General features: G+C 40.4%; 1 protein-coding gene across 4 annotated transcripts in view; it reads left to right on the top strand.

The window, feature by feature from the left end:
* Nucleotides 1-22035, top strand: part of Zzef1 (zinc finger ZZ-type and EF-hand domain containing 1) — a 140751-nt gene that overhangs the window by 53590 nt on the left and 65126 nt on the right. For all 4 annotated transcript variants that reach the window (XM_013076794.3, XM_013076795.3, XM_013076793.3 and 1 more), the window contains exons 19-30: nucleotides 4848-5007; nucleotides 6061-6182; nucleotides 6289-6411; nucleotides 7446-7612; nucleotides 7697-7778; nucleotides 8578-8779; nucleotides 10255-10403; nucleotides 12198-12438; nucleotides 15825-15904; nucleotides 18167-18260; nucleotides 19697-20159; nucleotides 20944-21108. In XM_013076794.3, coding sequence (XP_012932248.1) covers nucleotides 4848-5007; nucleotides 6061-6182; nucleotides 6289-6411; nucleotides 7446-7612; nucleotides 7697-7778; nucleotides 8578-8779; nucleotides 10255-10403; nucleotides 12198-12438; nucleotides 15825-15904; nucleotides 18167-18260; nucleotides 19697-20159; nucleotides 20944-21108 — 2048 coding nt within the window. The remainder of the gene's footprint in view (nucleotides 1-4847; nucleotides 5008-6060; nucleotides 6183-6288; nucleotides 6412-7445; nucleotides 7613-7696; nucleotides 7779-8577; nucleotides 8780-10254; nucleotides 10404-12197; nucleotides 12439-15824; nucleotides 15905-18166; nucleotides 18261-19696; nucleotides 20160-20943; nucleotides 21109-22035) is intronic.

The raw sequence follows: 22035 nt of genomic DNA, 5'->3' as shown, positions 1-22035 counted from the left end.
GTTCAAGGCCAGCCTGGGCAACTTAGCAAGACTCTGCTAATGAATGAATGAGTGAATGAATGAATGAACGAACACATAAATATCTGGGGATGTAGCTCAGTGGTAGAGAGCTTGCCTGGCATTCCCTGGGTTCAGTTCTCAGTACCAAAAAAACAAAACAAAACAAAAAACAAGAAAAACAATTTATGGTTAAACTAAAGAGGGTGGGTCAGATTAGGAAAAAAATGTAAAGCTGGTCAAAATGTGCCTAGCGTGACATTTTTTGCATAAATCTGTTAATTTAATAGTGCTGTCTGCTGTGTGTGAGGCCCTGCGCTAAGTACAGGGAGACAGTGATAGAGGAGCCCATTCCTGAGAGAAGACAAATGTGTGATCAGACAGTTCTGACTGGGCAGCAGGGGCTATCAGCAAGTGGGACCCTTAGGCTGGCAAGAGAACATACCTCATTCTGTGTGATGGGGCTGGGGAGAGGACCGAGGAGGGCCTTCTTAGAAAAGGTGGTACTCTAGCACTCAGTGCAAGGCTGTGAATAAGGCTTCACCAAACACAGAAGAGGAAGGAAGAACTGCAGGTAGAGGGAGCAGCATATGCAGAGGCCTGTGACAAGATGGGGAGGAGCAGGTATTTGAAAGGGGGAATGATCTCCGGTAGACTTTGGTATTGAGATCTGGCTGCACACTGAGGAGAGCAGTCAGTGCTAGAGAGTTCTAATCAATAATAAACAGGTCATAGTTGAAGACATGACTATAGTCATCATGGTATCACCTCTAGGCATCTTGAGGAAATCTAGAGAGAAGATCAGCCAGGAGAATAGGAGTGAGTGGCCAGAAGAAATTCAGGACACTTTGGAGGCTGAGGCAGGAGGATCACAAGTTCAAGGCCAGCCTGGACCCTCTTTCAAAAAATTAATTCATTGTTCAGGGGAGACGGAAGATGGAGAAGATCAATACAGTGGACCCTTCACTTAAAAACTCAATTCATTCACGAGGGCTGGTTGTAACTCAAGTTGGTTGTAAGTCAAGACTATTTTTCCTATTAGAAATACCCATAATGCATTCTGAACCTCTCAAAGCACCCCCTAACTAACCTTTTCATAATAAAAAAGAGTTGTATAATGTGCTTAATTTACCAGAAACACCAATAATTTTCCTAGTGTATTCACCAAAAAGTTATAAAATGTGCCCAGTTTACCAGAAATAACAATTTCATACTGTACTTACCATTCAAGTTGACATCTTTGGCTTGCAAGGAGGATGAAATGGAAGGTGGATATTGTTTAGAAGGAGAGTTCCCTTCCATAAGAACATCAGGAATCTAGCTCTTTGGTTTCCTTTCTGTCCTGGAGAATCTGTGGGCCACTAGGACCTGCTTCTGGCTCACTAGGTCTCAACCTTTTCAGAACTAAAAACTGGTCTAAGGTTGTCTGTTTCTGATATGACAGTGTCATTAAGCAAGTGAATGCAGCAATTGGCTTTTTCTCTGGTAGGTCTTCTCTACAAATGTTTGTAGCTCTGTCCATTTTTTCAGGATTTCCTTTATTTCAGGAGAGCTTTGCTGCACTGATTGTTTATACTCCCCCTCCTGTTCAGAAAGCTCCTCCACTGCCATTCTCTCTTGCTCAGCCAGAAGTTGCTGAAGTTCTTTGTAGACAATTCCTCTGAGTGTTCCTCCACCAGTCCCTCAACATCACAGTTGTCTACCTGCAAGCCTATGGACTATAGCAACAACATCATCAACCATGTGGTCAGTTGAAGGTTCAGGCTCCTCTACACAGCCTTCAAAGTCTCTGTCCTGTATAACTTTAGGCCACACTTTCTTCCAGGCCGATCTCAGTGTGCTTAGAGAGACATTGGCCCAGGATTTCTCAGTTAACCCCACACAGGAAAGGATGTTGTAATGTTCCTTCCAGAACTCTTTAAGGGTTAAATCTGTATCTGCAGCCATCCAGAAGCACTTCAGGAACAGTTCCTTGGTGTATAGCTTCTTAAAGTTAGCTATAACCTGCTGGTCCATAGGCTGTAATAGTGGAGTTGTGTTAGGTGAGGAGAACTCGACTGAGAGCCTTGGGAATTCTTCAGCCAATTCTTCCAAATCTCATGGCTGAGCAGGAGTATTGTCCATAATGAGGAGAGCTTGAGTGGTAAACCTCTGTCCTCTAGATATTTCTTAACTGTCGGACAGAAAGCCTCCCTGATCCACTCAAGAAAAAGAACTCTTGTTACCCAGGCTTTTGCATTAGATCTCCACATGACCCCAGCCTATTTTTCATGACTATGTTTCCTGAGCACTCTAGGGGTCTCAGAGTGATAAAACAAGAGAGGCTTTATTTTTTTTTTTGGTACCAGAGATCGAACTGAGGTCCTTGCACTTGTGCAGCAGGCGGCGAAACCACTGAGCTAAATCCCCAGCCCGAGAGAGGCTCTGTCTTGAGGTCACCACTTACATTGGCACATAGCAATAAGGTTAGCCTATCCTTTCTAGGCTTGTGGCCTGCCATTTTGTTATCTTCCTGGGTAATGTATGTTCTCCTGGGTATTTTCTTCCAGAAAAGGCCAGTTTCATCACAGTTAAAAACTTGGAAGAGGTACATTTTTTGGGGGGCTACCGGGGATCAAACTCGGGACCTTGCACTTGCAAGGCAGGCGGTGGAACCACTAAGCTAAATCCCCGGCAATCACAGTTAAAAACTTGATGAGAGCAAAAGCCATTTCTCTGTGTCATCATTTTGAAGTGGTGGATGTAATTTTCAGCAGCCCTTCTATCAACACTAGCTGCTTTACCATGCTATGTTATGCTGTGAACCCCAGTTCTTGCTTTAAAATTGTGAAACCACCCCTTACTGGCATGAAATGTTTCACCATTATAACTTGTTGATGGATTGTCCTTTACAAGATCTGCATTTTAGCCCTAGCTTTTAGACTCAGATAGGCTATATAACCTACCAGCTGTTTTTGTTAATCCACATTAATAATGGCCTCACTGCCTTGTCTAACACTGTTGATCGTGACTGACTAATTTGAGTAACACCTTTAGCAACACTATCTTCCTTATACAAATCTTTTCTCTATAAGATTGTCGAGATGTTAGATTTCAACATGCTGTACATATTAGCGAGATTGGTCACACAAATGCCACTGTCATATTTCCCCACAATTTCCTCCTTCTTTTCGATTGTGATTGCTTTCTTTACCTTCCCTTCCTTTGCTTCTTTTCTAGATTTTTTGGGGACCATTTTGATAGCAGCAATCATAGCAATTATATAAAGTACTGACCAAAATTATGTCCACAAACACGTGCATCTGGGCTCATACTGATGGTTACGTATGCTTATATACACTTTCCTGGCCTTGCGAGTCTGTTTATAACTGCACAAGTGGCCAGCATTCTGGTTGTAACCGAAGACTTTGGCTGTAAGTTAAAAAATAAAATTCCAGTTATAATCCAAGTTATGACCATATGTAAGGCCGGTCATAACTCGAGGGTTCACTGTAGCTTTGGGAGAAATAGAGGTCACTGAGCCTTTGAGATTCCTGGAAAAGCTTTATTCTCTAGGTAGTAATAGAATGTCTGTGAGAATAGTCACAGCAGCAGTAGGATGGCAACAAAAGCACGTCAGATGAAGGCAGTTTTTGTAAATGATTCATGTACAAGTGAATACATGTGAATGGGTATCATAGAAATAACTGTTTAAGGACTAGAACATTACTGGTATCTTTGAAATCCAGACTCTCCACCTACATGCTCTCTCTTTTTTTTTTTTTTTTTTTTTTCTGAGACAGGGTCTCCCTATGTAGTCCAGCCTGGCCTTGAACTCATGGCAATCCTCCTGCCTCAGCCTCCTGAGTACTGGAATTATAGGCATGCACCACCACACCTGACCACCCACCACGTGCTCTTTCATGGCTCATCTTTCTCTTTCTTCCCCAGACAGAACCACCATCTGAAGTTCATGTTCATCATTCTTTTGTTTTTCTTTCTACTTATCCTTGCAGAGCACGTTTGTTTTGTTGGTTTTGACTTTTAGTAGGCTCACATGGCATACAATCTTCTGTGATGTGTTTTTTTCATTTAACAATGTTTTTGAGATTTACACATGTTGATATATATGTACTGTCATTTATATTCACTGATACACAATATTCTCTATATACACTTGCTACAACTTAACCATTTTACTTTGGAGATATAGTTGTTCCAGCCTGGGGCCATTAGCTATGTGAGAGTGCCAATATAAGCATACCTCATGGCTCTGGTGTGCAAGAGTTTATCTCTCGAGGCCAGTTCACCCTTCAGAAAAACTCCCAAGAACAAAGTACTGGTTAGAGAGCTATGAAAGGTTGAATAATTATTTTGAAGGTGAGAGAGAGTTGATGGAAGCCTCAGGGAAAGAAACCAGAGCAAGAAGAGATGAGGTAAGAGAAGCAAGTAATGAGCAATGGTGATCCTGAGTTGCAGAAGGTGTCCCATGGAACAAAAAATGTTCGTGTAGGTTTTGAAAAGTTGCGGGGAAAGAGGGAAGTTGGGTTTTTTTGTTTTGGTTTGTTTTGGTTGAGACAGGATCTTGCTATGTAGTTCAGGCTGGATTTGAACTCACTATGTAGCCCAGGCTGACCTTGAATTCACAGTGATCCTCCTGCCTCAGTCTCCTGAGTGCTGAGATTACAGGTGTGCACCACCATGCCTAGCCACAGGTAAGTTTTTATAATGCCATCTTTCTTGGCTCACTGCTGAGCCAAAAGCTCTTTGGTGAGTATTCCCTGTACACACTGTTTGTTTGTTTGCCAGTGGTCCTTGGCTGTGCTCTGTGAGTGGCCTTGTTTGGACAGTTTCTCTTTGCTTCCTTGCAGTGTGAACTGTTGATGCTCAGTGGGGCCCAAGGGCAGATTGGCTCTGTGCTCTTCTCCCTGTTCTGGTCAGTCCAAGGCAGCCTACTCTCCTGGTGCTACCTGCAGCTGAAGAGCACAGATTCTGGAGCCAAAGAGCTTGCTGTGGACCTTATTGAAAAATGTGAGTGTCAGTAGAAGATCTACGAAAACAGACTAGGATCTGGGTTTTGACTTTGAGTGTTCTCTTTTCAGTACCTCATGCATCAAGTTTTGTTGTTTTTTTTAACCACAATTCACATCTGTGGGTCATTTTTATCTCCTAAAAACAGAAAAAAAAAATATATGCATGCCAGGTTTCCTGTCTGACCATGGTAGTATCCCTACGTATTTTTATTGTAGAATTTGATCATTCCATAGCCTAAACATTGCCTTATAATCATACAGCACTCTTAGCTAATATCTCACTTGGGAGAAACTGTCATCCTATCTTAGTCAGTTTATCCAAACAAGAAAGTCTTAAGTGTTTAAAGTCCAACCCGTTTGGGACTCCTCCTGTCTCTCAGTTGCTGTTCCTATTCCTTATTCCTATTCTCCAATAAATTTTCCTACTCTTAAAAAAATAAAATCCAAGGGCTAGGGATTTAGCTCAGTGGCACCGTGCCTGTCTTTTAAGTGCAAGGTCCTGAGTTTGATCCCCAGGATTAAATAAATAAATAAATAAAATCCAAGGTGTAACCCAGAACCAAGAATACTCAGGTTGATGTCCTATCAACACACAGAAAATGATAGGAAATCCAACAGATTCTGAGAAGTTTTGTGGGGAAAATTCACTTCCATCAAACTTGATCTCAGCTACTGTGACAAACATAGTTCTAGTGTAGGGTCCTGCCACCTAGAGCTCGCCCCGTCAGTTTGGCCCGCCTAATGCATGAGAGCCTAGTGTAGTGCAAAGGAAAAGGGAGGCTGACAGTTGTGTCCCTCAGCCACGTAACTTCACTTATAGAAGTGGTGTCTCTACTTTTGTTGAAAAATAGCACAGACAAAAAAATACTCATTTTGCACTGATTTTCCCTCCAGAGGAAACCATTTGAATGACGCTTATTGGTCTCACGATCTTTCATTGTAGAATCCTCCAAGTACAAACCTTTTTTGGCCCCCTCCAGCTTTACCCTTGGTGACAACTAAGCATGTGATATTTTCCATAAGATATAACTTTTTTTTTATGTTTTGGTAGATGTGGTACAGTTTTTGGCAAGCACGAGAGTGATTTTGGAATCCCTTTTGTCACAGTATAGTGGAAAGACCATAGTAGAAAAATTGTGTAATTCAGTGTTTTCGATGGCAGCTCGCCAACTGGTAAGAAAAAATGGTAGCTATGTGTATGAGCAGGGTGGGGGTTGGCGGTCCACACCCCCAGGCAGAGTCTGAGGTAGATGCCAAGTGCTTATTCTTCTTCCTTTAGGTCATTTTCCTGCTAGACTTTTGCACTTTAGACATTCCACACTGCACACTTTTGCGAGACTTCAGTACCCTCACAGAGCTGTTGAAGAAGCTCTGCAGTGATCCAGAAGGAGGACTAAACAAGGTAACTCAAGTTAGCACCTGAGCCAGGAGAGATATAAATTGCCTGTGGAAGGCAAATTGTTGGTGGCTTTCCCAACATGGATAGTAAATGCTGATCAAGTTGATTTGTCATAGTTAGCTACAGAAAGACAATTACAAAGGCACGTCAAATCCATATAAGTAAATAGCCAGATTGAAGTTCAGAAGAGAAAATGCATGTTGGAAGCCAAATTATGTTTGATATATCAAAGAATTGTCTCTCTTACCTAATTTTATAGTACATCAAGTTTTCTCATGGTCGTGTTTGAGTTTCACAGCAACCCTGTGGCAGTAGAAAGGGCATATACATTTATTCTTTTTTTTTTTTTTTTTTTTTTTTTGAGACAGAGTTTCACTATGTAGTTCAAGGTGACCTTGATCTCACTATGTAGGTCATTCTAGCCTCAAACTTGCAGCAGTCCTCTTGTCTCAGCCTCCTAAGTGCTGGGATTACAGGCGTGTGCCATCTGGCATTTAACATTTAACAGGTAAAAAAGCAAAGACTCAAAAAATAAAAGGAAAAAAAAAAGGGAAAGTGGTCTTGAATTTGCCAAAGACCCAAGCAGGAACAAGAGACCTTGAAATCCCTAATTCAGTGATTTTTCCTACTGGAAATCCATACTAGTTATGATTTCTAAGAGATAGTTCTGGATCAGGGGTATTGACTCTGTGGTAGAGCACTTGTCTACTATGTACAAGGCCCTGGGTTTGACTCCCAGCAATAAGAAAAGAAAAGAGAAAAGAAAAGAAATTCTGTCATAGCTGAAAGATTAAGAGATTAAAGCTGGTCACAAGGTTCCTATACTGTAGGAAAAGCACATGTCTGCTGTGCAGAGTGATGGATGTCTGTTGATCTCTGGGGGCAGAAAGGCCAAGTGTGTCTTTCAGCTGTGTGATGGTTGGTACGGAGCTGTCAAAGCCTGGCTGCCTGCAGCCCTGATACCGAAACAGTCTGTTGCACATGGCTGGCCATGCAGTGATGAACACTGTTTTCTCTTGGCTCCTTTGTTTGCCTAGCTGGATGTGGAGACGTGGCAGCAGGAACAGCCTGTGGTACTGCATACATGGACCAAGGAATCTGCCCACAACTATGAAAATAACTGCCATGAGGTGTCCGTCTTTGTTAGCCCAGGGGCAACCTATTTTGAGGTGGAATTTGATGAGAGATGTGAAACTGAGAAGAGGTAAGATTCACATGTTCTTTTTCCCTAAGCGAAAAAAGAATCAAAAATGAGAGAAGGAAAGTAATAATGATCATTCCTTCACAGGTATGATTATCTGGAATTTACTGATGCTAGAGGTGGGAAAACACGCTATGACACGAAAGTTGGCACTTATAAATGGCCCAAGGTAAGTGGTATTCCCAGAAAGAGATCAAATACTTACTTCTGCAGTAATTCTCCCCGGTCAGCCCTCAGGCAATAAAGCTACGGTCTTTGAAGGCAGCAATTATGTTACACTTTTATAAAAGGAAGGGTTATATCAGAGTCCCACAAACTTCAATCTCTCACCTATTTTGTAAATAAGAGTTTTTTGGAACACAACCATGTGTTTCATTTATAGTCTCTTGCACTGCAGTGGCAGAGCTGAGCAGTCATAGTAGAGACTATGTAGCCTGTAGAATCTAAAATACTGGCTCTCTGGTTCTTTATAGGAAAAGTTTGCAAAAACCACTAGTCTCTATTAGCATTGTCTGGAGTAAATGAAAAGCTATCGCTCATAGCAAAAAAGGGCCAGTGGGTCCAGCAGGAGAGCCCAGCCTGTGGTAAAAACCAGGAGTTCAGCCCACAGTTAGTGTGCTTGACCTTGGGGCTAGAGGTAAAGACCTGCCTCAGACAGCTGACCTTCTCTAGTGTCAGGAGTTTTGACTGGGAACAAAGGACTGGGTGAGCATCTCTAGCTGAGTAGGTAGTGGGTACATGGTTGTCTACAGTTGAGAATGCTGAGCAGCATTTCTCTGCAATTTCTTGAAGTAGTTGTGAATTTTATGTTCAGTCATGCCTTTGTACTTTCTCCTTTAGTAGTTTTGGACTTGTGGAAATAAAGAGCACTGTTAAATTTAGATGTTTTGAGTCACAAAGAGCATTCTTACTACTGAAATGGTGCCTCCTGACATCTGTTTGACCACATGGACTGTTGTTTGTTCTAGAAAGTGACCTTTAAGGATGGTCCTCGGCTGCAGTTCCTTTTCCACTCTGACAGCAGCAACAATGAGTGGGGCTACAAATTCACTGTCACTGCCTATGGCCTGCCTGATGTTGCAGTGTCTTGGGGTTTGGATTTACAACTCCTTGTCTCTCGGCTGATGGGGCGCCTTTCCTCCCAGTGTATGGCACTCAAGTCTGTGCATCGTAAGTCCACAGCCCTGCCCTTTCCCATCTCCTTACAATTATGCTGAAGAGCAAGGTGTTACCTCTCTTGTAGATTGTCCAGCAATGACAGCAGAGCAAAGGTATTGATACTCTTCCTTTTCAGTATCCTTACACCCAAACCAGAACAGATTGAACAATGATACCATTGTCAGGAAGTTTCTTGACTCAGACTTTGGACCACATCACAGAGGCTGCTGTGGATTCCCTCTGTGGAAGACAAGTAGGAGAGAGAAGTTTTTTGTTTTTTAACAGCATCATAATCTTTTAAATTTTTTTGTATTTTTAAAAAAAATTTTTTTTCCAGTACTGGGAATCAAACTCAGAACCTTGCACTTGTCAGGCAGGCACGGGGACACTGAGCTGCATCCCTGGCCCCATAATGTTTTCTTTCTTTTTTTTTTTTTTGGTACCGTGGATCAAACTTGGGACCTTGCGCTTGTGAGGCAGGCACCGGAACCACTGAGCTAAATCCCCGGTCCAATCTTTTCTTATAAGTAGATTTAGATGTTCTCCAATAAGAAGGCAGAAATACAGACTACATTAATTATATATCTTTTAAATAAGTGAATATTTATGTAAATATATATAGATATATGAATATAGATTTTATCTTAAAACAATTTGTTCAGCTTGTTACTAAATTCTCCCAAGGAAGGCTGGAAGTGTGTAGCTCAGTAGCTTGCCTAGCATACACAAGGCCCTGGGTTTGATTCCCAGCACTGAAAAAAACAAAACAAACCCCCCAAAAAGCTAAATTCTTCCAAGGAACAAGACTTATAAAATAAGCCTTTTTTCTATATTTTATTTCTATATCATTTCTTGAGTTTTTCTGACTGTGAGAATAAAATATAAAAAATACATATTGGCGAAAAACCAAAGAAAAGTTTAATCATCCTAACAGAGATAACTATTATTAACATTTGTATTTGTTCTTACCCAGTCTTTATCTCTATTTCTATTTATATCTATGATAGTGTTTCTTTTGTTTTGTTTTGTTTTGTTTTGGGTTTGGGTTTTTTGGCAGTGCTGGGATTGAACCCACAGCTCTGTAACCTGCTAGGCAAGAGCTGTACTCAGTGAGCCACAGCTCTAGCCCCACAGTGAGTATTTAATTATTTTTTATAAAATCAAGTTTACAAATTATGAATGCCTTTCCATAATTAATATTCTTAAGTAGCCTGTTATGCCCTAGGGGTGGTTCATACTCTGTTTTCAGTTAACTAAATAGATTAGTCACTTCAAAGGTACCTTGTAACTGAAGTTGTCCCCCAGATCAGCAGCATTTCAGGTTTATGGTTTGGGTTCATCTGTGATATGTGTTTATGAGGCATCACAATTATATTCTGCAAAATGTGGATAAATTTCTTCTATTGTTTTAAACCTTTGTCAGTTCAAAGAATCTCAGTACATTGAGAGAAAAAATAGAATTCTCATAAACCACCTTCTCGTTGCAGAGGTAGGAAGTAACATGGCAATACCACAGGCAAAAATGGCTTCAGTTCTGAACTCTCCCTTGTGGAAACCTGTCTTTAGGCATCAGATTTGTCCAGAATTGGAATTAGAAGCAAGCTGGCACACTCACCCACACCAGGATGGGAAGGAGGTATTTACTCATCCGTCATTTTTCTGTCTGAGTAGAAACTGTTTACTAATATTACTCTAAGTTGTAAACATTTGTGTTTATCTTACCACCCTCATTAGCTGTTAACTTTTGAGGCAGAAGCTGTCCCTTGTTTGTTTTCCCTACTGTGTACCACAGGGACCAGTGCTCAATGAGCATCCAAATACAGAATGTATAATTCTTTAGTGAAATGTAGTAGGTGCCCAGTAAATCTCTCTTGATGGCATTATCAAAGAAATAAGTCCAGTCTACTTTTAGTGTCTACTGAGTCACACTTTAGAGTAAATGATTTGTTCTGTCCTTTTTTTTTGGTACTGGGGATCGAATTCTGGACCTTGCACTTGCACGCCAGGCACCAGAACCACGGAGCTAAATCCCTGGGCCTATTCTGTCCTTTTTGTTCTCCACAGAACTATAGCACTTTATTTAGGTATGCAATATTCAGAAAAACAAATAAGTTTGCCCTCTGTCTCTACTTCTAGTCTCTCCTTTCCCTTTTTGCTGTTCTATTTCTGCTCCTTTCTCCCCTCCCTTGTTCCCCTGCTTCCTTCCAAATTATTCCGTGGTTAATTGCCAAGTACCGTGACTCTTCCTCCATTTCTATTATCTGTAACCTCTCTCTTAAAGGTTCCTTCAGACTCTCTCTTTTGATCACATGAAAGTCCACTATCTTCTCTTACATCTTACTGCTCCATCTGCCTCCTTTGTTGGCCTTTCTTGTTCCTCCTCCTCTAAAGCGTAGGTTTTATTCAGGCTTCCTTCCCTTTCCTGCAACCCACCAAGACATCATCTTCTCTGCTTCCTTTTATTGTCCCCTCTGTGGGAGTAATTCCTAAATACCAGTTTCCTGCCCTAATTCTTCTCTCAGGCTCCAGTTTGTATCTCCATCTTCCTATTAGGTGTTTCCATTTCAAAGTCCTCACTCCTAGTAAGTCTGAAGTATAAAAGCAGACTGTCTTTCTGACTGACTGCTCACTTCTGTTATGGTCATTATTATTTGCCTAGGCCTAGAAGCCACTTCTCCCGCATGTCTCCTTCATCCCTGTCCTGCTCTTGCCCTTCCTGTCCAGTCACCTGCAAGCCCTGTGGATTCTTCCTTGTGATCTTCATCTCTGTCCTTTCCTCCATCTCTATCTTTATCAGGTCCCCATCTTGTACCTGCATTATTACATTGCTACCTACCAAGTTTTTTTTTAAACCACTGCATTATCTTGTCATTCCACGGCCAAGCACCAATAATGGCTCCCTGTTGCCCACAGGGTGAAGTCTAAACTCCTCAGTGTGACAATCAAGGCTCTCTACAGTCTCCTTTCACCTTACCTATCTGACTCTAGTTCCCACCACTCCCCAGCTGAGACTTCAGGCCAGGTCAGTCTCCCCACTGACTCTTAACCTCTGCTAATGGTGTGTCCTTTAGGGCCAAGCCTGCCTGTTCTTCAGGGTCCAGCCCTAACCCCATGTCTGCAGGAGGCTTTTCTTAATTACTTTAACCTGCCAGGAATTTTCTCCTTTGAATTCTCAGTACTGAGTGTCTCCTCTAGGCATTTGGCACTGGATAGTCTTTTGCTTTATGGTAGTACTAGTTTTAATGCTTTTAATGTTTTATTTATGTTCACCTTTTTTAACCTATACATCTGTCTGGTTCCCCTAAAATAGATTTAAACTTCTTGAGAGTATGAATCATGTTTTATATTTCTGCTTTAGCCTAGTGGGCGCTTAATATTTTATATTTTGAATTAATATGTTAAACATGATGGAGTTTTTTCTTATTCCCAGGTTAAGAACATCCCTGATGATCCCTGCTGCCATTTTCTCCTTGATTTTGCCCAGTCAGAGCCTGCTCAGAACTTCTGTGGGCCATATTCAGAACTTTTCAAAGGATTCATACAGGCATGTAGAAAACAGGCCCCAAAGACAGATATAGTTGCTGGTTCCACTATTGATCAAGCTGTGAACGCCACCTTTGCTGCTCTGGTATATCGCACTCCAGAATTATATGAGAAGCTGCAAAAATATGGTAACTTATATTACAGGGAATATGTTTGATCTGAAGGCTAATTGCTAAGTTTTTAGAAGGCCTATCTTAAGTGAAAACTTAGAAATATTTTAAAATGTTACCACATTTCTCCATCTGTAAACTTCATCTGTTTTCTAACCTGCCAATCAAAAGATTCATGGATAATTTATAGTGAGCAGATTGTAATGTGTGACAAGAAACTGAGTTTCTGAATTAGCAGTTACTTTGTCTTTATCCAGAATTCTCATGGGAAACTACCAAGAAATTTAATGGAAAGAAACCTTAACAGGTCATGGTCCTGGCTCAGAAACTCAGAAGTTGTGCATGGTCAGGTTAATCAAACAACCTTTCTGCACTTCAGTTTCTCACCTGTAAAATTGGTTTAGAATTGATTAGCTCTAACAGTCTAAGAAATTCCAATTAAAACTGCAGATGTTTGTTATTGAATATACTAATGACACACATTTAGGAGGAGTAAAATGTTACTACTAACTTCCCTTGTTAGACTCACAGCTTCTTTGTGGCATCCATCATCCCCCCAGGCTTCCTTTGTGGATAGCCTACTGCTTGCCATTTCTTTTCCTCATGTTCCTAGGGTACCATCTCTGTGTGGCAAACATTGATGTAGCCTAACAAAGACCCACAATGAGGGGAGAGTCCCTCTCTACACTCATTCAGGGGAAAAATCTTTCAAAGCTTGCCCAAAGATAAGATGTAAGTTTTCCAAGCATGTTGCCAGGGTTTGTGTTCTTTCCAGGGAGGATACAAGTAAGTGAGACTAGATGCTTCCTTGCATTAGAGTAGTACTTCTACTTATGGTATTGTTGTAATCAATACTGTTATCACTATAATCTGTATTGCTCAGTCCTTTAGATCTCACAGTGCAGAGTTTATTTCCCAATTGCAAAAATATCTCAACTGTTCCTCAAATCTTAATATCTCCTTTCAATAACCACTCAAATAAACTACAATGAGACATGTATGATTTATGGAAACAAATGTTGTATGGAAGAGTATATCTCTGCTGAGAAATGGGAGAGAGGAGGTAATTGTAAGGTAATTGTAAGGAAAAAGGGAATCAGTATATATATTGTTTTATTCTTTTTTTGTGACTATTCCCATTTTATTTTTTTCATGATTAATTTTATTGGTACATTTTAGATATACATAGTGATCACTTTCATCATAGGGAATTTGTACCTGTACATAATATATCTTTTTTTTTTTCTCAAATTCTTTTATTGGTACATTTTAGGTATACAACACAATTACATTTCGCATTGGAAACTTGTACCTTTACAAGATGCATCTTGGTTCTTATTTTTTCCCCATTCCTAGCCCTCCCTTCACCCCCTCCACCCTTCCCTATTTACAAAGACTTTATTTCCATTTTTTCCATTTCTCATCATTTTTCCTTTCCCTTCTTTCCTTTCCCCTGCCCCTCCCACTACCCCTACCCCTTTGGACCTTTTCTTCCTATTTTACATTATTGATTATTCATTCTAATCATTGGTCCATTTTAGGTATACAATGTAATGACATTCATCGTTGGAAATTTGCACCTTTACATAATCTCTCTTGGTTCTTATTTTTCACCCTTGCCCAGCCCTCCCTTCAACCCCTCCATCCCTCCCTATTTACCTGTATGTAATGTATCTTGATTCTTCTCTTTTTTTCCCCAATCCTCTCTGCTCCCTTCAACCTTTCTTCCCCTCCTTATTTACAGAAGCTTTGTTTCCATTTTTTCCTTCTATTCTTTTTTTTGTAATCAAATTATAGTAAGGAAACTGGACCATCTTTATTACTTGAGGAACTTTTCAGAAGACAGCTAAAAAAAGCCTATGGGCTAAAAGCTGACAAATAGAAGACCTCTTTTGAGGGGAAAGTTCAAACCATGTTCAGATACTACATATGTATTTGCAGTAGAGAAACATACAATCAAATGTGGGAACTAGAAATATCTCAGGTACACAGGTTGTTTCTAGAATGACTGCTCTTGTTGGTTCAAAGAGGGCACGTTTTGTCTCAGTTCTTTCTGTAAGTGTCTTTATAATACAGACACCACAGGTAAAGACTGTTCATGAGCTCTGAGCTGTGTTGAAACTGGTGTTTGCCTACCTGATTTTCTCATTATTTTTTTAAAATGGGTTATTTCTAACTGTTTGGGTTACCTTAATTCCATGTTGGTGTGAACCCTTTCGGTTTAGAAATGTAGGAGAGAGCTAGGCACAGTGTGCATGCCTGTAATCCCAGCACTCGGGAGGCTGAGGCAGGAGGATTGCTGAGTTCAAGGCCAGTCTGAACTACATATTGAGACCCTGTCTCATAAAACAAAAAAAGAAAAAGAAAAAGGAGAGGAATTTTTCAGCTAGCGTATAAGCTGTGTGAGGGAAGGGACCATGTCTTCTCAGCACTGTCTTCTCAGTGCCTGGTGTAGAGCTTGGCACATTCTAGGGTTTCAGAAAATATTTGCTGCCTTATACATTGATGGGACAGATGCTTCAACATGTTCTGGGATACTATATTTTGGGTTTTGGATGCAGAGAAAGGCAAGCCTCAAGGTCTTTAAAAAAAAACTGGGAGGCTATCTGTGTAGTTATAAAAACAGTACTCAGTCATGTAGAGACAGTACAGAAAAGCTTTTAAAAATTACAAACTACAGTCTCATCACTTACAGTGCACCTGTATGTTAAATTTTTTGGTGTGTCCACTTGACTTTATTATCTAGGTATATTTGTATGTGTGTAGAGATATATATTATCTATTTTTAATATACTCTTTTTAAATGAGATTTTATTTATACTATTTTGTAATCTGCTTTTTTTTTGGTACTGGGGATCAAACTCGGGTCCTTGCGCTTGCACAGCAGGCAGTGAAACCACTGAGCTAAATCCCCAGCCTGTAATTTGCTTTTTTATTTAATGTAACATGAACTTTTTCCCGTGTTTCCCATGAGTAAAATCATTTTTTACTCAATTTTAATAGTAAAAAAATTTACTTTTAGTATTTTTAGGTTTTACTTTTCATATTTTACTCACTTTTAACAGTGTTTCTGTTTCAGAAATAGTTTAATCAGTTAGTTTGTGGTAACATAGGGAACTCAGGTATTTGTACCTTAACTGATAATTTTTCCTCTATCCTTTTTTTTTTTTTTTTGGCACTGGGGATCGAACTCGAGACCTTGCGCTTTCGAGGCAGGTGCCGGAACCACTGAGCTAAAGCCCCAGACCTGATAGTTTTTCCTTAAAAACCTCTCTGACTGTCTCCAAGGTGTGTGAGGAGACTTCCTCTGTATTTTAGGGGAGTCAGAGGATACTTTGTGCTTATTCCTGTAGTAGTGAATTGTGTTAACTGAATGTAATTTTCCCCTCTCCTTTCTTCCCTAGTAAACAGCGGGGGCAAGACACCGTTGAGTGAGGACTTTGCACAGGTGTATTCCTTGGCAGATGGGATTCGAATATGGATGGTAAGAGCTTCCTTCCCATGTGATTTTGATGTACTTCAGGTTTTCTCACCATGATATCACAGAACTAAGGTCACAACTCTTTTTCTCAGTAATCTAAATTGTGTCACAGAAATGTCAAGGCAGAGAATTTTTTTAAAAACTAAACTTTGGTATCATGAACAGATACAAAGTAATTTAGAGGGCCAGGGATTTAGCTCAGTGGTTCTGGTGCCTGCCTCACAAGCACAAGGTCCCGCCCTGGTACCAAAACAAACAAACAAACAAAAAGAATTATCCAGAAAATAATTTAGAGCCCTTGAAATCATAATTTGGTGAGTGTTAAAAATACTCAGTATAAGCTGGGTGTGGTGGCACATGCCTATAATCCCAGCACTCTGGAGGTTGAGGCAGGAGGATTGCTGTAAGTTCAAGGCCAGCCTGGGCTACATAGCCAGACTTTGTCTCAAAAACAAACAAACAAAACCCAGAGAACCCTTAGCACACACCCTGTTTATAATGGCACAGTTTGCGATAGCTAAATTTTAGAAACAACCCAAATGCCCATCATCTGATGAATGGATAAAGAAGATGTGGGGTTTTTGTATTTATTTATTTTTGGGATGAACTTGGATCTTGTGCTTGGAAGGCAGGCACGGTGCCACTGAGCTAAATCCCCAGCCCTGTATGCATATATTTTAAATATTCAGCAGTAATTGAGGGGGGAAAATCCTTAACTGGGTGAAGAGTGGACAGTGAAATTGGAAGCAATAGACTAGTTGCAGTAGTTAGATGAAGGTAATTTCTGCAGTTGAGGAGATAAAATAATCAATGGGACTTTGTGATTGATGAGAGTAGTGAAGAGGAAGGAAGAATTTAGGATAGTCCTGGTGGGCAACTCAAGGGGTAGTAGAAGAGCTGAGCAGAGTAGGAAATGTGATCTTGGATCTGGGGGTGAAGAGGTAAGTACAGTTAGAGATCTGTTATTGAGATATCTAGCAAAAGAATTCGACATACTGTAATCTAAATAGCTGACATACTGTAATCTAAATAGCTGTTAATTCACAGAAATTCAAGGCAGAGATAAGGATAGCTTCAAATCACTTGTAATAGTTCATTGGATTTTTAGGTTTTTGTTTTGAGACATCTCACTATGTAGTTCAGGCTAGCCTTGAACACACACCCATCCTACTTCCGCCTCCTGAGTGCTGGGAATACAGGTGTGTGCTACCACACCTGGCAGTAGTTCTCTTTTGAAAAGAAAGTGTGAGTATCTATGAAGAGATAGCTTTAGACAGAATACACAGTGACAAGAACATAGCACCCAATATATAAGTGAACCAGATCTCTCAGACAAAACTAAAAGGCATTGTCATCAGAATGGTAGGAGGAGAATCGGAAAAGTGTGTTGCAGAGAAACCAAGGCAGTAGTAAAGTTTAAAGAAAAAGATTGCCTGAAGAAGTCATCTGTCTTAAACAGTTCAGGTAGAAAGCTGTTTGGTAATTCATAAGGCACTTTGTAGATTATACTTGTGGTTTAGCTTAGACAGATTGCCAACAGTTAGGTGAGATGCAGCCTTCTCCTTCACACCTCTCATCTGTCACATGTGGCCTTCTGCCTGGGCTGTCAACATTGTGGCCCATGCTATGATCATTGCCCAGGCTGCTCCTAAGAGAGCCCTTCTCTTCCTGGAAGTTGCATCATCACGTAGAGGTGGGCCCTCATTCAGAGTAGAGAAGAGATCGGGTTTTGGTCCAGCTTCTGCATCAAGCTGCATGTGTGATGCTAGCAAGACCCTTCATTTCTCTAGAGCTCAGCTTCTTTGTATTAATAGGATTTAAAGGCCCCACTAGCACCAGTGTTCTGGACTTTTTTGTTTGTTTGTTTGAGACAGGGTCTCACTATGTAGTTCAGCCTGGTCTTGACCTCACTGTGTACCCCAGGCCTTGAACTTGCAGAGATCCTCCTGTCTCAGCCTCCCAAGTCCTGGGATTATATAGGCCTGCACCACCACATCCAACTAGACTAGTTATTCATGTATGCAACCTTCCCAATACTACATAGTTGAAAAGTAGTTAGTTTTGCAGATGCCTTTAGACAACTTCAAAGCCTGGAATGCTTCCAAGACAAACAAAAATAGCTCAGCCCTGTGTCCCTGGCAGTTGGACAATAGCTACAAAGTCTATGGTTTCAATGCTGTATGCTTTTGAAGGTAGTAGTTTGCTGTGTTTGTCCTTGATGCCCTGTCTGAACAGCTGAATCATGTGGTTCAAATCCTCCTCCAGTTAGAGATGAAGCAGAAGTCCCTGATGAACGTGGGTAGTGAGGCAGAAGAGAAACACGGTTTGGAAGCTGCTGAGACGAACCCAGAGAGCCTAGGTGAGTGAGCCAACGCCATGTAGTCACCAGGCCTTTGGTTTTGCTTGAGGAGCCTAGAGAACTAGCACCCGGTTCCTAGGTTGTCTTAGTTGAGGCTGTACTGACTAGGGGCAGTAATAAAAGTACTAAATGTCATTTCCAAGGATGTATCACAGGTAGAGAAAAATACCAGCGAGGAGTAATTATTTCCTGAAATACTCCACGGGGAGCAGCTTTCTAATTTCTTCTCTTAGGAGACCTCAGGTGCTTTTCTAGCTGTATCTTATGTTTTAAAAGTGTGTTTGTATTTAACATTCAGTGAAATTAAAGGATTATTATTAATTTTTTAATGATATCATAGGTTATTTTTTTAAATCCTTATATTTTTTTTTGGTACCAGGGATCGAACTCAGGATCTTACGCTTGTGAGGCAGGCAGTGGCACCACTGAGCTAAATCCCAGGCCCTAAAAATCCTTGTTTTTCAGAAAAATACACTGAAGATTTTAGAGATCAATTAGTACAGTGCCTCAGATGTTTATGGAAATAATCCAAGGAGTGGGGAGTTGGTGACAGGTGGGACAAGATTGGCCATGAATTGATAATTGTTGAAGCCAGGGAGTGGATACATGGAGGGGACTATATACTGTTCTCTCTGTATCTGTTTGAAATGTTCACTTTCATAAAACCTTTTTAAGTGTACTGATAGTCTTGGTGAGATCTTGATTTTTTTAATGAAATAAAATTTGATGCCACTCTGTAGATAAATACAAGATGCAATCAAAAAATACAATGAATATTTAATTTTTAAAAAGAATTTATTAGAGTAAAAGACACATTTCTATTAATCTCCCTCAAAATGCTCTCCCTTACTGTGAACACATTTATCCCTTATCTTCCACTGTCTGAACCAGTTCTAGAAGTCCTCATTCCTGAGTGTCTTTAGTTGCACTGTTGTGGCTGTCTTGATGTCCTGAATTGATTCAAAACATTAATCTCACATGGTCCCTTTAACTTTGGGAAAGAGCCAGAAGTCACATGGTGCAAGATCTAGTGAATAAGATGAATGAGGACCCAATGTCATGTTTTGGGGAGCCTGCTTTTCCATTGGATGGCACTAGGGAGTAGCATTCTCCATGTTTTTAATCATGTCTTGTAAGACATTCACAAAAGAAGACTTCTAGAAATGCTTTAGAAAGTGACAAGAACAGTGGAATAAATGTTTTCAAAGTGAGGATAAGTATTTGGGGGAGGGTAATGGCAATGTGTCTTAGTATAATAATTTTTTTTAAATTTAAACATTCACCATATATTTTAATCATACCACATATATCACAGCATTTATGAAGGTGTTTCTTGCCCTAAATTGTAAGTTTAAGTGGTTTATTTTGTCCATGAAAGTAGGTGGTAGATTTAATTTTTACTTTTGTTCTTTGTCATTCTTGTTTTTTCCATTTAGCAAAAGAATGTATTCAGAAAAGTCTTCTGCTACTAAAATTTTTGCCCATGGGCAAAAGTTCAAAAGAACACTGTGACAAGTTGGTGACTGCCAATGAAACTGATCATCTCCAGCCACTTGACAGACACCAGAGGACAAGCTCTGTGATGGCAGAGCATTTCCAAGCCTCAGTGTCCCCCACTGAAGCATCACCCTCGACTGTGGGAGACAGGAGTCCTGGCTTGGACATCCACCCAAAGCTGCCACCCAGCAGTGGCCCACCTGCTGCAGAAGTGTCCACAGCTGAAGAGCCCTTGTCACCATCCACACCCACCCGGCGGCCTCCCTTCACCCGTGGGCGACTCCGGCTGCTGTCCTTTAGATCCATGGAGGAGGCCAGGCCAGCGCCCACGGTAAAAGAGAAATACCCTGTCCTGAAGGATGTCATGGACTTCATTAAAGACCAGTCACTCTCGCACGAGAGGTGAGCCAGTCATTACCTTCCCAGCACTTTCTTGCTTCAAGCCTTAGGTACCCAATCTAGTCAAAGGCTTGAAGTTTATGTTTAAAATGAACAAATGATATTTACAAGTAAATGAGATCAAAACTTGTTTTAGCATATCCAAGATAAAAATTTGGTGATTTTTTTTTTCCTTTAACAAAGTATTTTTCACTTAAAATTTGTATATTATATGGTATATAAAATATATCTCAGGGCCAGGGATTTAGATCAGTGGTTCTGCCACCTGCCTCGCAAGTACAAGGTCCCAAGTTTGATCCCCAGTACCAAAAATTATATATATATCAGTAATGTATTGTTAGGATTTTTTTTTTCAAATTAAGCATTTCTTTTCGTAGCTCCCACTTAAAAATTTGTTTTATCCCTGGGAGAAATTTAGGCTGTCATATTTCTGACAAAATTATTTGTCCATGGGCTTACATCTTTGGAAATACAGTGTGTTTTAAGTTAGTGAGGAATTTTCTATCCTAAGAATGAAAGCTTTGTCTCTATGGGGACGTATTTAATATTTTAAAATGAGTTGTTAGTGTACTTCTGTACAGTTGGTGTGCACTGATTTTAATGCTGCCAGGTAATGGCTGAAGAAAGCAAATGGGTATTGATATTCTTCCTGTGTGATATTTCTAATACTTCACCACAGTATTTCCTTTCCATTCATATGGCTTCAGAACTTTTTGGGAGGGGATGTTTTCCTTTTGCCCCAGCTCAGGATTTCCTCAGGGATTCCTGACTTGAGTTCTGTCTCCAGTGTTGTGAAGGTTCTTTCCTTGAGGAAAACCCAAGCACAGAGCATCCTGGAAGTCCTGAGGATAATCCAGTATTGTACAGAATCCCTTGGACAGCCTCACTGCTTCCATCCACCTTATATACTTTTCCTGTTGGAACTCCTCGCCTGCCAGAAAGATTTCACCAAGTAAGTACAAATGATAAGTCTGCAAGGAATGTAAGTAGAGGTCATGTTAAAGCAATCCTAGTTGTCTTCTCCAATTAGTAACTCCATGAATTCATTCTCTCATCCCAAGGAAAAATGGGTTATGTCCTTTTATTAAGTGGCAGAAACATATTTATTCCTCTTGATGACTTTATCATCTTATTTTACCACATAGTGAAAATTGTATTCCTCCTGTACCCATACTATCATTTGGCTTCTGGAAGCTGTGGGCTAAATGTAATGCTCATTTACAATAATGACTTTAGTCTAAGTACCTCTCAGAATAGTTCTAACTTTCACTCAACAAAAATGTTTTGAATATCTTCTCTGCTCGGAGCTATTCTAAGTGTTACTTGTACAGAAGTGAACAAGGCAGACAAGGTCCTTGCTCTAATGGAGCTTGTTTTCTATTGAAAAACAAGAAAGAGCATTATTTATTTTAAAATAAATGAAAAAATATCAGCGATGTTCATACATGGCAATTTAATAGAGAGTGATATAGTTTAGGTGGTCTGAGAAAGCATGCTGAGGAGATGACGTGTAAGCCAAGAAATGATTGACCAGCTGAGATCAGGGAGATGAACATTAAAGGCAGAAGGAACAGTGCAAAAGTTCTGGAGTGAAGCATTAGTCCAAGGAACAGAAAGAAAGAAAACCAGCATGGCAGAGTGAGAATGGAAAATTGAATGAGAGCTGTCAGAAAGGTAGAACCCTTATTACTGCAGCATGTTTGGATTTTATGGGAAACCACTGGGTATTTGGAATCCCAGAAGGACCACACTTTGATTTATGTTCATTAAAGATGCCTGTGGATACCATGGGGAAAAGGGTGGAAGTAAGAAAAGCAGTTAGGGGACTATTGCAGTGGTCCAGGCAAGAGGAGGTGATGGTTTTAGAGTAGGGAGTAGT

This window comes from Heterocephalus glaber, unplaced genomic scaffold (assembly GCF_053883595.1).
Source record: "Heterocephalus glaber isolate CG9 unplaced genomic scaffold, H.glaber_assembly_v1.0 deba00001564, whole genome shotgun sequence".
In the NCBI taxonomy this organism is placed as follows: Eukaryota; Metazoa; Chordata; class Mammalia; order Rodentia; family Bathyergidae; genus Heterocephalus; species Heterocephalus glaber.
This window is presented reverse-complemented; position numbering and strand designations above follow the sequence as displayed.